Source organism: Tasmannia lanceolata, unplaced genomic scaffold (genome assembly GCF_043159265.1).
Source record: "Tasmannia lanceolata isolate RefF3 unplaced genomic scaffold, GAP_Taslan_0.1 ptg000018l, whole genome shotgun sequence".
Taxonomy (NCBI): Eukaryota; Viridiplantae; Streptophyta; class Magnoliopsida; order Canellales; family Winteraceae; genus Tasmannia; species Tasmannia lanceolata.
Genome location: NW_027518695.1, coordinates 7,683,423 through 7,697,468, shown reverse-complemented (window position 1 = coordinate 7,697,468; position 14,046 = coordinate 7,683,423). Strand labels below are relative to the sequence as shown.

The 14,046-nt window shown below is 40.0% G+C and overlaps 1 protein-coding gene across 1 annotated transcript; it reads right to left on the bottom strand.

The window, feature by feature from the left end:
- Nucleotides 1–4,321: 4,321 nt before the first annotated feature.
- Nucleotides 4,322–10,544, bottom strand: LOC143851784 (uncharacterized). Its single transcript, XM_077361264.1, has 2 exons — nt 10,215–10,544; nt 4,322–4,715 (listed from the first exon to the last, which is right to left on the bottom strand). The coding sequence occupies exons 1-2, from the start codon at nt 10,374–10,376 to the stop codon at nt 4,551–4,553; spliced, it is 327 nt and encodes a 108-aa protein (XP_077217379.1). The 5' UTR covers nt 10,377–10,544; the 3' UTR covers nt 4,322–4,550.
- Nucleotides 10,545–14,046: the final 3,502 nt, after the last annotated feature.

Below are 14,046 nucleotides of genomic sequence, written 5' to 3'. Positions count from 1 at the left end.
GAATTTTTTAAACATTTCTTGTACTTAGTAGGAGATGATACTTCTAAAGCCATCCTTCACTTTTTCAAATCTGGGAAGCTTCTTCCTGAGCTCAATGCAACCTTCATCTCTTTGATCCCAAAATGCCCTGAAGCTTCTAGCCCCGATAAATTCAGACCCATTTCCCTCTGCAACTTCCGGTATAAATCAATTACAAAGCTTATTGCAAACCGGTTAAAACCTCTCATGGGAAAAATTATTGACCCCTTTCAATCAGCTTTTGTTCAAGGCAGGACGATTCAAGACAATATTCTTCTTACCCATGACCTTTGTCATAATTTCCACAGAAAAAGTCCCATGAAAGCCATGTGCATTAAAATGGACCTAAAAAAGCTTTTGATAGTGTGAAGCATGACTCATTGCTCCTGTTTTTGAGCCGCATTGGATTCAATGATATTTGGTACCGCTGGATCCATCAATGTATCTCCTCCCCCTCTTTTTCTGTCCTACTGAATGGTACCCCTGAAGGTTATTTTCGATCCACTAATGGCCTCAGGCAAGGAGACCCTCTATCTCCTCTTTTATTCTGTATTGCGATGGAGATGTTTTCCTGCACCATATATTCAGCTGCGAACCTCGGCCATATTTCCACTCCCTTCTCCAGAGCCAATATTTCTATCACTCACCTATATTTTGCAGATGATGTTATGATCTTCGCAGAAGCCTCTTCTTTATCAGCCCATGGAATTCTTTCCTGTATAAATCACTTCAGGATATACTCTGGGCCAGAAGTCAGTCTTGCAAAATCTGAGATATTCTTCACAGGCATTGACGATTCTACAAAGGAAGACATCTGCTCTATTCTCAACATGACAGAAGGTATCCTCCCAATCTGGTATCTTAGCCTCCCATTGGTAACCACTCGGCTTACCTCAATGGATTGCATTCCTCTCATAGAGAAAGTCAGGAAAAGAACAAACTCTTGGTCAAATAAATTCCTCTCCCGTGCAGGAAGGATTGAGCTTGTAAAATCAGTGCTAAACTCATTTCAGCTTTACTGGTCCGCCTCCTTCCACATTCCTGCTGAAACGCTTAACTCTATTGAAAAATTATTCAGAGATTTCATCTGGTCTGGCTGTGACCTGCAGCAAAAGTATCATCCGGTGGCCTGGAACATTTTGTGTAAGCCAAAAAAAGAAGGGGGGATTGGAATTCGCAGATTATCAGATATAAACAGGGCCTTTCACTGTAAGCATGTCTGGAATATCGCCCATGGCGCGAATACTCCTTGGAATGCTTGGTTCAATGCGAAATATGTGCGAAACAGAAATTTCTGGCTGATAAAAATGCCATCTAAGCCCTCTTGGGCTGCGAGAAGCTTTTTCAAAGCCCGGGACCAAGTCAAGCAGAACATCTGCTATTCCATTGGAGATGGTTCTAAGGTTAATTTCTGGCATCAGCCTTTGGTGCCAAATGGAATCCTAAACCTCTCATCTTTTAAATCGGTTATTAATTTTATTCCTTTAAATGCTTCCGTCAAGGATGTGGTCCATGATGGGCATTGGGAATCAATTTTCAGAGATCCTCATCTTAAAGAGCTGAAGGAAATTGTGTCGTCTGCCATTTTCTCAACCGACAACAAAGACTTTGTCATTTGGAAACCCACAAATGATGGGCTTTTCAGTATAAAAAGCGCCTGGAATGCTCTGAGGATTCAGCATCAACAAGTTGACTGGGAATCTTCAATTTGGTTTCATGGTAACATCCCTCGGCATAGCTTTATCGTGTGGCAAGCAATTCAAAACAAGCTCTTCACAAAAGATAGGCTCCCTTTTCTGAACTCTGCAAGTGATTTGAGATGTGCTTTATGCCGTTCGGAACAAGAATCCAGGGATCATCTGTTTTTCTCATGTTCCTTCTCTGCGTGGATCTGGAGATCCATTCTATGGCGGATTTCCAACAGAAGAAAGCAACTGAGATCGCTGATGGAGGAGGAGAGCTGGATCAGAAACAACTTCAAAGGAAATCATCAAGCTGATATCACTGCAAAAATAGCTTTTGGAGTGTCCATTTACCATATATGGCTGGAAAGAAATCAAAGGCTTTTTGAAGGGAAGAATTCACATAAGCAAGATACCCTCCGCATCATCCTTCATACCATTCGAAGCCGTGTCCTGCATCTCAACCTGCTAAATAATTCCTCCCCTTCTTGTGCTAAAATAGCAGAAAACTTCAACCTCCCAGTTTTCAACATCGAAAGAGTTCCCAAATTTTGCCGATGGATCCCTCCTGACCCTCATTTCCTCAAGCTTAATTCTGATGCTTCGCTCTCTGTCGAAGAAGCCTCCATGGGAGGAATTATCCGAAATCAGTTTGGAGAATCCCTCGGCTGTTACTCTCTTGTTGCGATCCCAGCTTCTATCCATGAACTGGAATTGGAAGCTATTCTTCATGGTATCTTCCTTGCAGTTCAACTCAACGCCAAGCATTTATGGATTGAATCTGATTCTTCAAATGCGGTCCAGGTAATCAAGGGTTTTCAGAAATGCCCTTGGAGAAAGATTGGTACTCTATGTTCCATCAGAACCACCCTTCAGAAATTTGATTCCTGAAAATTTCGCATGTGTGGAGGGAGGCAAACATGGCTGTTGACATTTTGTCTAAATGTGATTACCATGTCAGGGTGTTTCAATCCTTCCTAATTTTAGATCCCCTTCTCTAAATGTTGTAATTGTTTCCGATGCTTCGGGAACTATTTATGAAATATTGTAATCTTCTTATTTTCTATTAATATATCTGGTCGGGGTCCGATTAACCCCAGCTTACCTACCAAAAAAAATAGACGTGTCATGAGAGGTTTGTAGTTCAGTATTTTAAAAAAATTGTACAGTAGGCCCACTTCATAGGATGATCCAAAGCGTTAATCTGTCGGGTCATGGTAAATAGGTTGTTCCCCAAAAATCATTTCAATAGGAGACCTTCCCCGATTCATGGTGGGTCCCACTCATTCGAAAGTTACAATCATCTAAACATGACATGTTATTCATAGTGGAGCACACTCATTGGGTGGTTAAAATCTATTATAGATAGATGATTCATGGTGGGGCCCGCTCATGGAATGGCTAGGATCATATAATCAGGACAACAATTCATGGTGGGTTTCATTCACTGGATGGTTAGGATCATCTTGGGACAAATGATTTATGATTGGGCAAGCTCACCGATGGTTAAGATCCACTCTTAACATGTGATTTATGGTGGGGCCACTCATTGGATGATTAGGATCATCTTCTAATGATATGTGATTCACACTGGGAGTTAAGATTCAACCGTATTCAAGCAGAGAGAGAGAGAGAGAGAGAGAGAGAGAGAGAGAGAGAGAGCTAATAATTCGTTTGAAACATCCGATCAAACGATTGTGAGTTCGATTGCCTTGTGAACAAGAGCTTTAATAATTCGTTTAATGTAAATAAAAAAAAATTAACTAAAGAACATGACCAGATAAATTCGCACCCTCTGAAGGATAATTCGCACCCCTGCATGTGGCAGACTTTAACGCTTTCAACGTCAATTCACGTTACAAGGTGCGAATTTATGAGTGTCCTTGAGCTTCGATCCACATTTCAAAAAGCCATGTGAGCAGTGCCACGTTATTAGTCCAACTTAATAATATCACACTCCAGGGCCATGAGTTGCTTTGCATTTGTGCCATTTAATCTCCTTTCTTTCAAAATTAAAATTTTTGGTATAAACATTGCCCTGTACAACCCTTTTGATGTTATTGAAATTTCACGGTAAAAATAGGGCACTGATAAATCGACCCCCTAATGTCCTAAATCCTCCCTCCCTCAGCACTGCCCCTGTATGGGGGTCGATTTAAGATATATGGTCGATTTATCACTGCCCTAAAATTAATGTATGAAGATACCACATTGATTTTTCAAAATCTTGGGGAAAATTCGGGATTATGTCGTTTTATCAAAAAATTGCAAAATATTGGAGATATGTGTGACTGTGGTCTAACTGGACTAATAATGCCAACTCCCTGAAGTCCGTAAATAATGTATAGGAAAAATTGCCAATGGGGGACATCAAAATACGAGAATTGTCAAAGGGGGGGGGGGGTACACACTTTTGAAAATTTGTTAAACAGGGTTGATAACCCCCATTTTGTCCCTCTCTAACAATTTTTCAAAAGTGTGTCACCTGTTCGCAATTCTCGTATTTTGATGTCCCCCATTGACAATTTTTCCTGGGTCAATCATTGCCTAGCCCGAGTCGAACCGATTTTGACTAGAAATGGTACTTGACAGAAGAGTTTTTAAACATTGGCATAGAGATATGGCAACACAAAAATGAAGTTTTTCCAAGTGAAAAATAAATTGAAGCTGATACAGGACAACTAAAAAATTAGACTCTTATCTTGCAACAGTACTATCTAGAAATACAACCCTTCACTAAATCCTTTAATTTCTGAATTTAGTTCTGAGCCTATACAGTACTACATCAAATACTATCTGATCCAAGCTTCAATGCTAGGAAAATGCAAGTAATAGTTTACCCAGAGGAAATCATTTTGAACCTGAGGATGAAGAAACAGTTGCTCCCAATTGGCTAGCTGAACTTGCAGAAGAAGCTTCTGCTGCTGGTGGCACATAGATCCGAGCCTTTTTCAGAATTTCAGCAACAATCCAATGCTTTCGTTTGCTCAAGGGCCTAGAAGAATCCAACCTCACCTGAAACAGTGATTCCCACAATTTAAAGCATGTGAGAGTAAGTTAATAATTATTTTTTAAGCACTACTAAAGAAGAACAGGATAAATAAAACAACGAGGTTTTGTCCGAATAACAATATGCCCAAAACCATTAAAAAAAACAATATGCCCAAAGTCCAATCTGTGTGCCTAACAATATTTTAGAAAGAGGATGTCACTGTTACAGACTCAAACCCACTTCACATTCAATTCTCAAGATAGAACACTAAAAACGAGAACAGAAAGGTAATTCTATAACAGTAATGAACTGTTCACTTTTTTTTTTTACTTTTGAAGTAAGATGTAAGTGGGCCCAAAACATAGTTTACCTTGTGATCAACCTGGGGGGGGTGGGGGGGGGGGGGGGGGGGGGGGGGGGGCAGAAGTCATGATTAGTTCTGTCAAGAGAAGCAAGTGGGTCAGGTTTGGACCGTTTGGTTTGTCCAAACCCAAAATAAGACCTAAGGGCTAAGGGACTAGACCCAATCCAAGCCAACCCAAAGATGCATCAACCTAAGACAACCTGACAATTGACACACCCAACCTGACCAGTAAGTGTCGGGATGAAGAGCACTGTGTTATTACCAATTCAATTAACAATGACAAGCACCATGTTCCTATTATCAATGCAAGTGCCTCATAGTTTCACCAGACATATATACAGGTGCAGACTAGATAGGTTTTTTGAATAGACAAACCCAACCAAATTTCTAAGTGTCGTAAAAATCTCAACTTCATGGGTTTGGGTTGATCTTTTCATAAACCCAACCCAAAGTTGGATTTTGTATTGGGTTAGGCTGCTAGTCTGGCCCATTGACACCTATTTAGAAGTAAGAATCCTGTTGGAGAAGCGTGAGATTCAAAAAGGCAAAATATGGAAAAAACACAGGAAGAAAGGGGGACCCATGATTTTAATCGTTTATTCAAAAAGGGCAAAACATGGAAAATGCACAGGAAGAAAGGGGGACCCATTAATTAATCAATTTATTCATAAAACAAATTAATTAAGAAAAATAAAGAAAACAACAGAATACCATGACAACAACTAAACTTATGCTCGAAAGCAGCTAAGTAACATAACATCAACTAGATTTATGCTAGTTAAACATAAAATTTTGGAGACATTTGTAAATGTTTTGTAATATCTGCAATTATCAAGAAACAAGTCATCTCTATCTTTTTTAACATAGTAATCTCCAAGGGATTTAATTTTGACGCAGATGATTACCATTACAAAGAAGAATGAAATGAATACGGCAATGAATATTGAGGATTCATAATGGTTTCAAATAATAGGTTATCAAAAAAAAAGAAAGGTTAAACAATCAAACTAGTAATTCCTCTCTTCAGTCACTGGGATCATGGTTGCCATCTCATATCATCACCGTGAAGGTTCAACCAAGTTTGACAACTCCTCAACCATTCTCTTTCTTAAACGAGACCGCCAATATTTGGTGCTTCAGGGGGACATGCAACAGCCATCTCTTAATGGGCTGATACTGGGTGATGAGGTTTCCATGGCGCACCATGACCGAAAGGTCCACTAAAGCTTTATTGCCCGAAGCTTCAACTGATATGTACCACATTGATGGGTTTTCTCTCATCATTTCCTATTTAAGGTTCTTCCATTAAATGGTTAATCTGGTCCCTTAGGGTTTTGGTCACTAACAGGAGGGACGTCCTCCTCCTGTTCCATCACTATAATATTCTACGACCATACTTATTGCCAAAATATTTGTTGTTTGCTCCTTTGAGTTTTAATTGTCCTGTTCCTCCAAGGAGAATTGGATTGACGATGCTTCGAAAGCCCTAGAATTTAATGATCATCCCATGGGCGTTCTCTTCCACCTCACAGATACACCTCTATGGCAAATGTGACGATTACTCAGTATGGTCACAAGAAATACGTTAAGTTGTTTTCTGCCAGCGATTCTAGAAAGAAAAAAGTAGTTTAAAAAAGAATAAACAGCGAAAGACGACTCCTCGCAACAAACTTTGTTGTTTTCTAAAGGATTGTCATCGTAAACACCAAATAGTTGGGAATCTAGGCAAGTTAGTAATGCATGAGAGCAAATGTTCAAGAGTTGGGAGTGTACATCAAATTCATCCGAGTAAACTAAGGGTGTCTACAGCTAAAATTAACACCAGAAATCTTTGTGTCTAATTTGGTAATCACCAATTCTAATTGACAATATATGTCCCGATGATAAATAACCAGAAATGGGACACCCAGAAGCAAACCAGGTCACAGATGGACTGCTGAAGCAAAGTCATTGGAGCTGGAATCTTACCTTGGAATGGACAGCCACCCCCAAGAACTTCGTGTTTAGAGAACAAATCAGCGATTCCAAGATCAAGAAGCTTAGCTTCTCTCTCTCTCTCTCTCTCTCTCTCTCTCTCTCTCTCTCTCTCTCTCTCTCTCTCTCTCTCTCTCTCTCTCTCTCTCTCTCTCTCTCTCTCTCTCTCTCTCTCTCTCTCTCTCTCTCTCTCTCTCTCTCTCTGTGCGCGCGCGCGCGCGTGTTTAAGTTTTATGAAAAACTAGATATAAAAACTTTGCCTCAGACAAGTGATGTGTGGCGGCAAGAGTAGGCTTGGGTGTGAGTCTTCGTGTGGTGGGCTTGAGCGAAAAAGAGAAAGAAGCGAGAGAGAGAGGAGGAGAGAGAAAGAGTTAGAGAAGGAGAAAGAAGAAAAGGGTTTCTTCTTGGGTCTTCTTCTCGGGTCATTGTTGGAGAATTGATTGTTGGAGAATTGGAGGGTACTGTTTGTGATTGAAAACAGAAACTAAAGACTGTTGCTTCAAGGCGTGATATCACTTTCCTTAAGACAAGATTCGCCCCCACCAGTAGTGTGCAAAGGGGATCCGCGAATTGCCTCCAAGATACAATGAAGCCTAGTAGGGAAACCCTACTAACGTTTGATGACGCCTCGCATTAGCGGAATCAAACCCGAAATGCCCTTCAAAAATTTCAAGCCTTAGAGAAATTTCCAGATACTGTTTCTGCAGAAGAACATTACCTAGAATAATAAAACAAAAGAAAACAGTATGTAGAAATACTTGGGGAATTTGAAAGAATGTAGAAGTGTGTTTAGAATCTGTCAGAATAGTAGAAGGAAATTGGTAATTCGATTCTGTAATGAAATGACCGAATTCTGCACATTTTACAGACCACCAGGTGTCTTTTTAGTGTGTAAAACACCTCTACAGGGCACCTTTCCAGAATGATTGAAATCTGACCGTTAGATCGCACCCATTTGATATTGAACGGTCCTGATCGATCTTAGAGGTGACTGTTGGTTTGAGTAAAACCTCTCTCCAACCCTGTCATCGTTAGATCAATTGTCTATGGTGCGGCTCGCACCTCCTTGGCTCTTGACCGTTGGGGGAAGGGACACAACCCATTTGATCACACTCCTTGACCGTTGGAGTTCTGGGCCCGTTGGGCCGACCGTTAGGCCCGAGTCGAAGCCTAACCCAACCGAACCATTCGGCATTGGGCTTGATGGGCTTACGAACCATTTGGCCCATCCATCCGACCGGTCCACCTTCATCTTGATCCAGCAGTCCAGATCAAATCTGAAAAAATTAAAGGCTCCAATCGCTCCCGCGACGTTGCGTACGTGCGAAGTGCGCCTAAAAAAGCGCCACTATGCGCCCTATAGCCCATTGCCCACGCCGCGCGCGCGCGAACGGAACGCACCGTCCCGCGGGTCCAACCATGGGTTCAACCCAATGTGCAACCAAACAAGTAGTAGAAAAGTATATTGCTTTATAAGCTCTTCTCTTTCCTTTCTCTCATTCGGTACGGGACTATCTTTTCAACTATACTTCTACATCCTTTTGTAAAAAGCAAATCTTTGCAAGAAAACATTTTTTTTTTCCCTGACGCTATTGAGAAAACATTTTCCAAAAACACTAAAACATAGCAAAATATAAGATTTTGAAAATCCAAAATCACTAACAACTTTCTTATGTGTACAGTGTTGGTTGAGAGTGAAAGGGTTGCTAGTTTGTGGATTTGGATTAATCCATTGTAATCCTTGTAATTTTGGTTTCTCATAGTGAAGATCGTGTTCTCGCTCGTGGACGTAGGCATCTTGGCCGAACAACATAAGATCTCGGTGTTCATCTCGTGGCTTGCTTTTCTTTTTACTTTTCCGTTTACTTGTGCACGATCAGACCAGATTTGTCCAGCAGATTTTCTCAACAAATACTTGATTACATTATATTGCCTATTAAAAGGAATAGATGAAATAAGATGTGAAACTTCTCACTAATTAATATAGTTTCTAACTAAGTTTTTCTTATAACATGATCATCTCTGTCTTTTGTCATACTTCAGAGTTTTCTCTCCTCCGTAACAGTAATTTCAGCACCAAGTTTTTCCAACAATTTGGTAATCATGATGAGAATTCATGTGGCTGATGTATCGAATAATTTTATTATTCTCAAAAATCAGAAACTATTTACAGGAAAGAGAACGCAGACTGAATCTCAGGTGAGATCAGATGCCGCTTCTTCCAATTTTACAGACACCGTTGCGAGAAACAACAATGTAAAAAATTCTCAACTCATGCAGGGGAAACATAGATAGAAAGTAGCATAAAAATTTTAAAAAATTTTCTGGGCCAATGACAAGCTCCATTATTGCTCAAATAGATAATTGACTGACACAGTTACCAAAGACTTCCTAATCCTTGTAAGAGTGTTAGAATGTATTAGATCAGATCTTTCTAGATCTGATCATTGAATCATTAGTGTGGTAAATCAGGCTACTTAATGGTTAGTTTTTAATTATTATCACTCATGTATTTTGAAATTAAAAAACAAGTAATTTAGGTAATTATGCACATGTTTTTCACGTGTATCATGAAAATCACTCGTAAATTTTTCTATAAATACAGTGCAAAGGGTTTAGAGTTTAGGGTTTAGGGCTTAGGATGGGAAGTGATAAATGCGCCCCCATTCATTACTTGGGACACCCAACTGCAGTGTATCTATTACTGCAGAGGGGCTGATGTACTTCACATGGGAAGGATTCAACCGACCTGATGGCCATGTACACAGCAGCTGGGTGTCCCAAGTAATGAAAAAAGGGCGCATTTATCATTTCCCTTTAGGATTTGGGGTGTAGGGTTTATGGTCATAAATTTAGGGTTTTGTATGCACATGTTTTTCATGTGTTGATAAAAATCACTTGTAAAATTCTCCATAAATACAGTGAAAATGGTTTAGAGTTTAGGGTTTAGGTTATGCAAGTGTTTTTCATGTTTCATGAAAATCATTTGTAAAATTCTCTATAAATACAGTGCAAAGTCATCCCAGATGTATAGGGTTTTCTCCCCACTTTTCTACAGTTTTCATTATCTTTCACAGAGAAGTATATAAAAGAACTTGCAGATAATTTCAAACAGGAACAGGCAAAAACATCTGTATAGAGAGAGAGAGAGAGAGAGAGAGAGAGAGAGAGAGAGAAATATTACTCGATCGCCGATATTGCATTCGTTATTCTCATCATGAGCCATGAATTTGCTGGTTCTTTTGACATAGCGATTGTAGACCTTGTGATGAAAGAGACGATCCACAGCCACTACCACTGATTTCTGCATCTTGTTTGAAACCACCATCCCCACCACTGGCTTCATTGCCTCTCGATCTAGGGTTTCTCACAATATATATTTTCGGAATTAGGGATTTAAGATAAACCCTAGAGATGCAGAACAACCCCACTCTTGCTTCTGTCTCTGGGTGTGTATTTCATATTTTCATGTAAATGGAAATGATATATTTGCGCTTTTTTTTTTTTTAACAACCTCCGTTACACTAGAGGAGGTTGTCCCAAGTAAAAAAAAAAGGGCTAATATATCACTTCAGGGTTGCCCCCTATTTGGTTGATCTGAACCATTTATGAAGAAAACCAACGAATGAATGGTTTAGATCATCCAAAAAGGTGGCCCTTACTATTTATTTTTCCACGTGGCTTTTTAAGAAAGGGAAATTGCTAGCGTCCATCACAAAGGGCATTCCGCGGCTGGTCTTTCGCACTTCGGACCGGCCACCTTGTGAATGAAGACGACAGCTTTTGTCTCCATTCACGAAGTGACTGGTTTGACGTGCGACAGACCAGCCTCAAAAATCCTTTTTGCAATGGACCTTAGCAAATCCTGAAAGAAAATGCATGCCCTTGTAGCCCATACTCAATTCAACTCAACTAAGGCTTTGTCCCAAATTAGCTGGGTCAGCTAATGAATCTTTTAGAAAAATTTTATGAAGAAGGTAAAAGGATTTACCCAGCTCAAATTGACTAAGTCTAATCATGACACTAGTTGGGTTTGTCTATATGAATCATTTTCTTCTGTTCTCTCCTATTGAAGACCGTGTTCTCTGTTATGTTCCTAGCTTTAAGTCTTTCCTCTTGGCATGAGTCATTTTTTCTCATTAGAGCATCTAAAGGCCTACATTGGATATATCCTTGTAGCCCATATAGCATGTAAAATCTATATTATACCTAGGGGTGAAAGTTGGGCCGAGCTAGGCTGGTCCTAAAGCTCGAGTAAGTCAGCTTGGGACGGGTTTAGCTTGTACCTCAAATTTACTTGGATTGGGCTTGGACCTATTTCTCAGAGCCTGTGTTAAAATTGGGCCCACTTGGGCCTTGGAGTAGACCTTGTTACTTACTAGTTACTCGCCATAAAACCCTGCCCGCCTCACGTGACGAATTTATGTAGGTGACTGATATTTGCCCTACGATGTTTTGACAATGAAAACTCACGTTGTCTTATTTTATTTAATCAGCTGTCAAAAGCAATTACATTCCCAAAAAACTCTCAGCACCCATTTAAATAGGAAAAGACAAGTTGAGTTTGGATCTATATGAAAACATGGTAGTGCAAACATCAGTAGCCTTTATATGAGTTAAATCTAGACTACTGGTGTTGGCACTAGTAACTGCAGAAAGTCAGAAACCCGTCTTTTCTTTTTTTTAAACCGCTGTCAAATTTTATTACCGTTACCAAAAAGTTTTTGGAAGACCATTAAAAATGAAAAGACAATCTGAGATTGTGCAATTATTTAAACTCGGTTGTGCCAATATCAGCTGCTTAAATTAATCAATTCTATATTAAGAGACACATAAAAATAATAATTTATAAAATAGTTACTCACTTCCTCTCAGTAATGATCGGAGGGTTTGGATCATCCTATGGAGATGATATATGGTGTACGGCCTATTAACGTTATGGCACAATTACATCATCCTCTGAAATGGGAGAATTTATATGATGGGTGGCCGTAAAAACACGTGAAGCCTAAAAAAGTACGTACGGCCCGCCTTTTTTTATGATCTAAACCGTTCATCTGTTTGGGCACAACGTAAATAGGGTATGTCCCAATTGTTATTTCCATAGGATGATCCTAACCCTCCGATCCTGAATCTTCTACAGATCGGAGGGTTAGGATCTTCCTATGGAAATGATTTTTGGGGCACAACCTATTTACGTTGTGCCCAAACAGATGAACAGTTTGGATCATCGAAAAAAGTGGGCCGTACCTACTTTTTTCAGACTTCATGTATTTTCACGGCCATCCATCATATAAATTCTCCTGAAATGGACCCTACTGTACTTTTTGGAAAATACGGGACTTCACGAACACTCACCATATCAAAACTCGGTAAAAAGAATGATAGCCTATTTTGATCTACATTGAATTTTGAATACTAATTTGCAACATTGTTCATACTTTTATTTTGAATGGCATGTGGCTACTCAAATGTGCAAATGTGCTAAATATGAGTATCTAAATGAGCAAAATATGGTACCCGAATGGGTTTAGCCCTAGTACTTGACATATGTTAATTTAGTGGGCTGGGGCTAGTACTTGACATATGTTAATTTAGTGGGCTGGGTCGGGTAGCCGATGGTTTTTTTATATATTTTGCATGGCTTGGGTTAAAATCCACATGACATGGGCTTTACTCGTATGCCCTAACTAAAGTAAAGTTTGGCCCAACTTTCAAATGTGCATTCCTTTTTTTTTTTAGTAGTCAATTTCACCTTCCTCACGACTAAGTGTGTCACATGAAAATCAGCCTTTCATTTTGCTCAGGGGACTGCGTGTTGCCGGAAAATCATGTTGTTTTTTAATCTCAGGTGTTCAAAAAAAAAAGTGTATGGCTGATTATCGGTGATGCAGTTAGTCACATACCTTTCTTCATCAATTAAGTAAATTCCTTTCTTCATCAATTAATTCAAAGTGTAGGACATGTTTGGCAGTCAGGCATAAAAGTTTGTTTTTTCATAAAAAATTAGTCTACAAGTAGTGGGAGAGGAAGAGAGTTTACAGGACCCGAGCGAGGAGACGGTGAGAAGTGGCTGAAAAACTGATAAAAGAAAAACTCTACTCAAAATAGATAGGGCTTTTGTTTTCTGAATTTTTAGCCACTCAGCACCATCTCCTCGCTCGTGCTCTCTCAATTCTCTTACCTCTCTTAGTCTCTCAACATTTGGTAAGCTAATATTTCATGGTTCCCAAACATGGCCAAAGGGGTATTTCTTTTCCAAATGGTTTAATCTCTCTCTCTCTCAAAAAGGGCGGCCAAGTGAAGCTCCCAGACTCCCAGTCATTGCGGGGTTTGGGGAGGGCTAGATGTACGCAGCCTTACCTCTGCTTTGCAAATGGCTGTTTCTGTGACTCGAATCCGTGACCACCCGGTTACAATGGAGCAACCTTACCGTTGCGTCAAGGCTTGCCCTTTTGGTTTAATCTCCCTCTCTCTCTTAAAAATTCTCTCCTTTCAAGGGCAAAAATCCCACATCTACCACACCTCAAAGGCTCACTCCCTTTAATCCATAAATTAGTGTGGTAGCTATCCGTCAAGCGACAAAATAAATAAAAGGCGCTAGGCTCCTTTCCACATTTAGTGACGGAAAATGATATATTCACCCACTTTTTACTCGGGACAACCCTCTCTAGTGTAAAAAAGTAGTCATAAAATACACTCGATGGACTGTCCCAGTCTCCCAGGTAAAAAAAAGGGGGTAAATATATCACTTCCCTTAGTAGTGATGCTTGTGGTTTCCCAGGGATGCCTCTAACTAATAATTGCATGTGGGGTGATTTGTCACTCTTGTCCCCTCCCTATATTGGTAATGACACCCCTATGACCCCTCGCTCTCTTCTCTCTACATTACACTGGTAATGACACCCCTACCACCTACGCTACGTAGACTACGTTGCGACAACCAAATGCCATTTACCACTATTCTCATAGGCAAATTCCAGGTAAGTCCAATGCTTGTGTTCCTCCCTGTTGAT

Excerpts from the sequence above, each read along its gene's own strand:
- LOC143851784 (XM_077361264.1), bottom strand. The coding sequence starts at position 10,376 with ATGAAGCCAGTGGTGGGGATGGTGGTTTCAAACAAGATGCAGAAATCA. Across the intron at positions 4,716-10,214 it reads AATGCAATATCGGCGATCGA|GTGAGGTTGGATTCTTCTAG; the intron begins GTAATATTTCTC and ends TCACTGTTTCAG.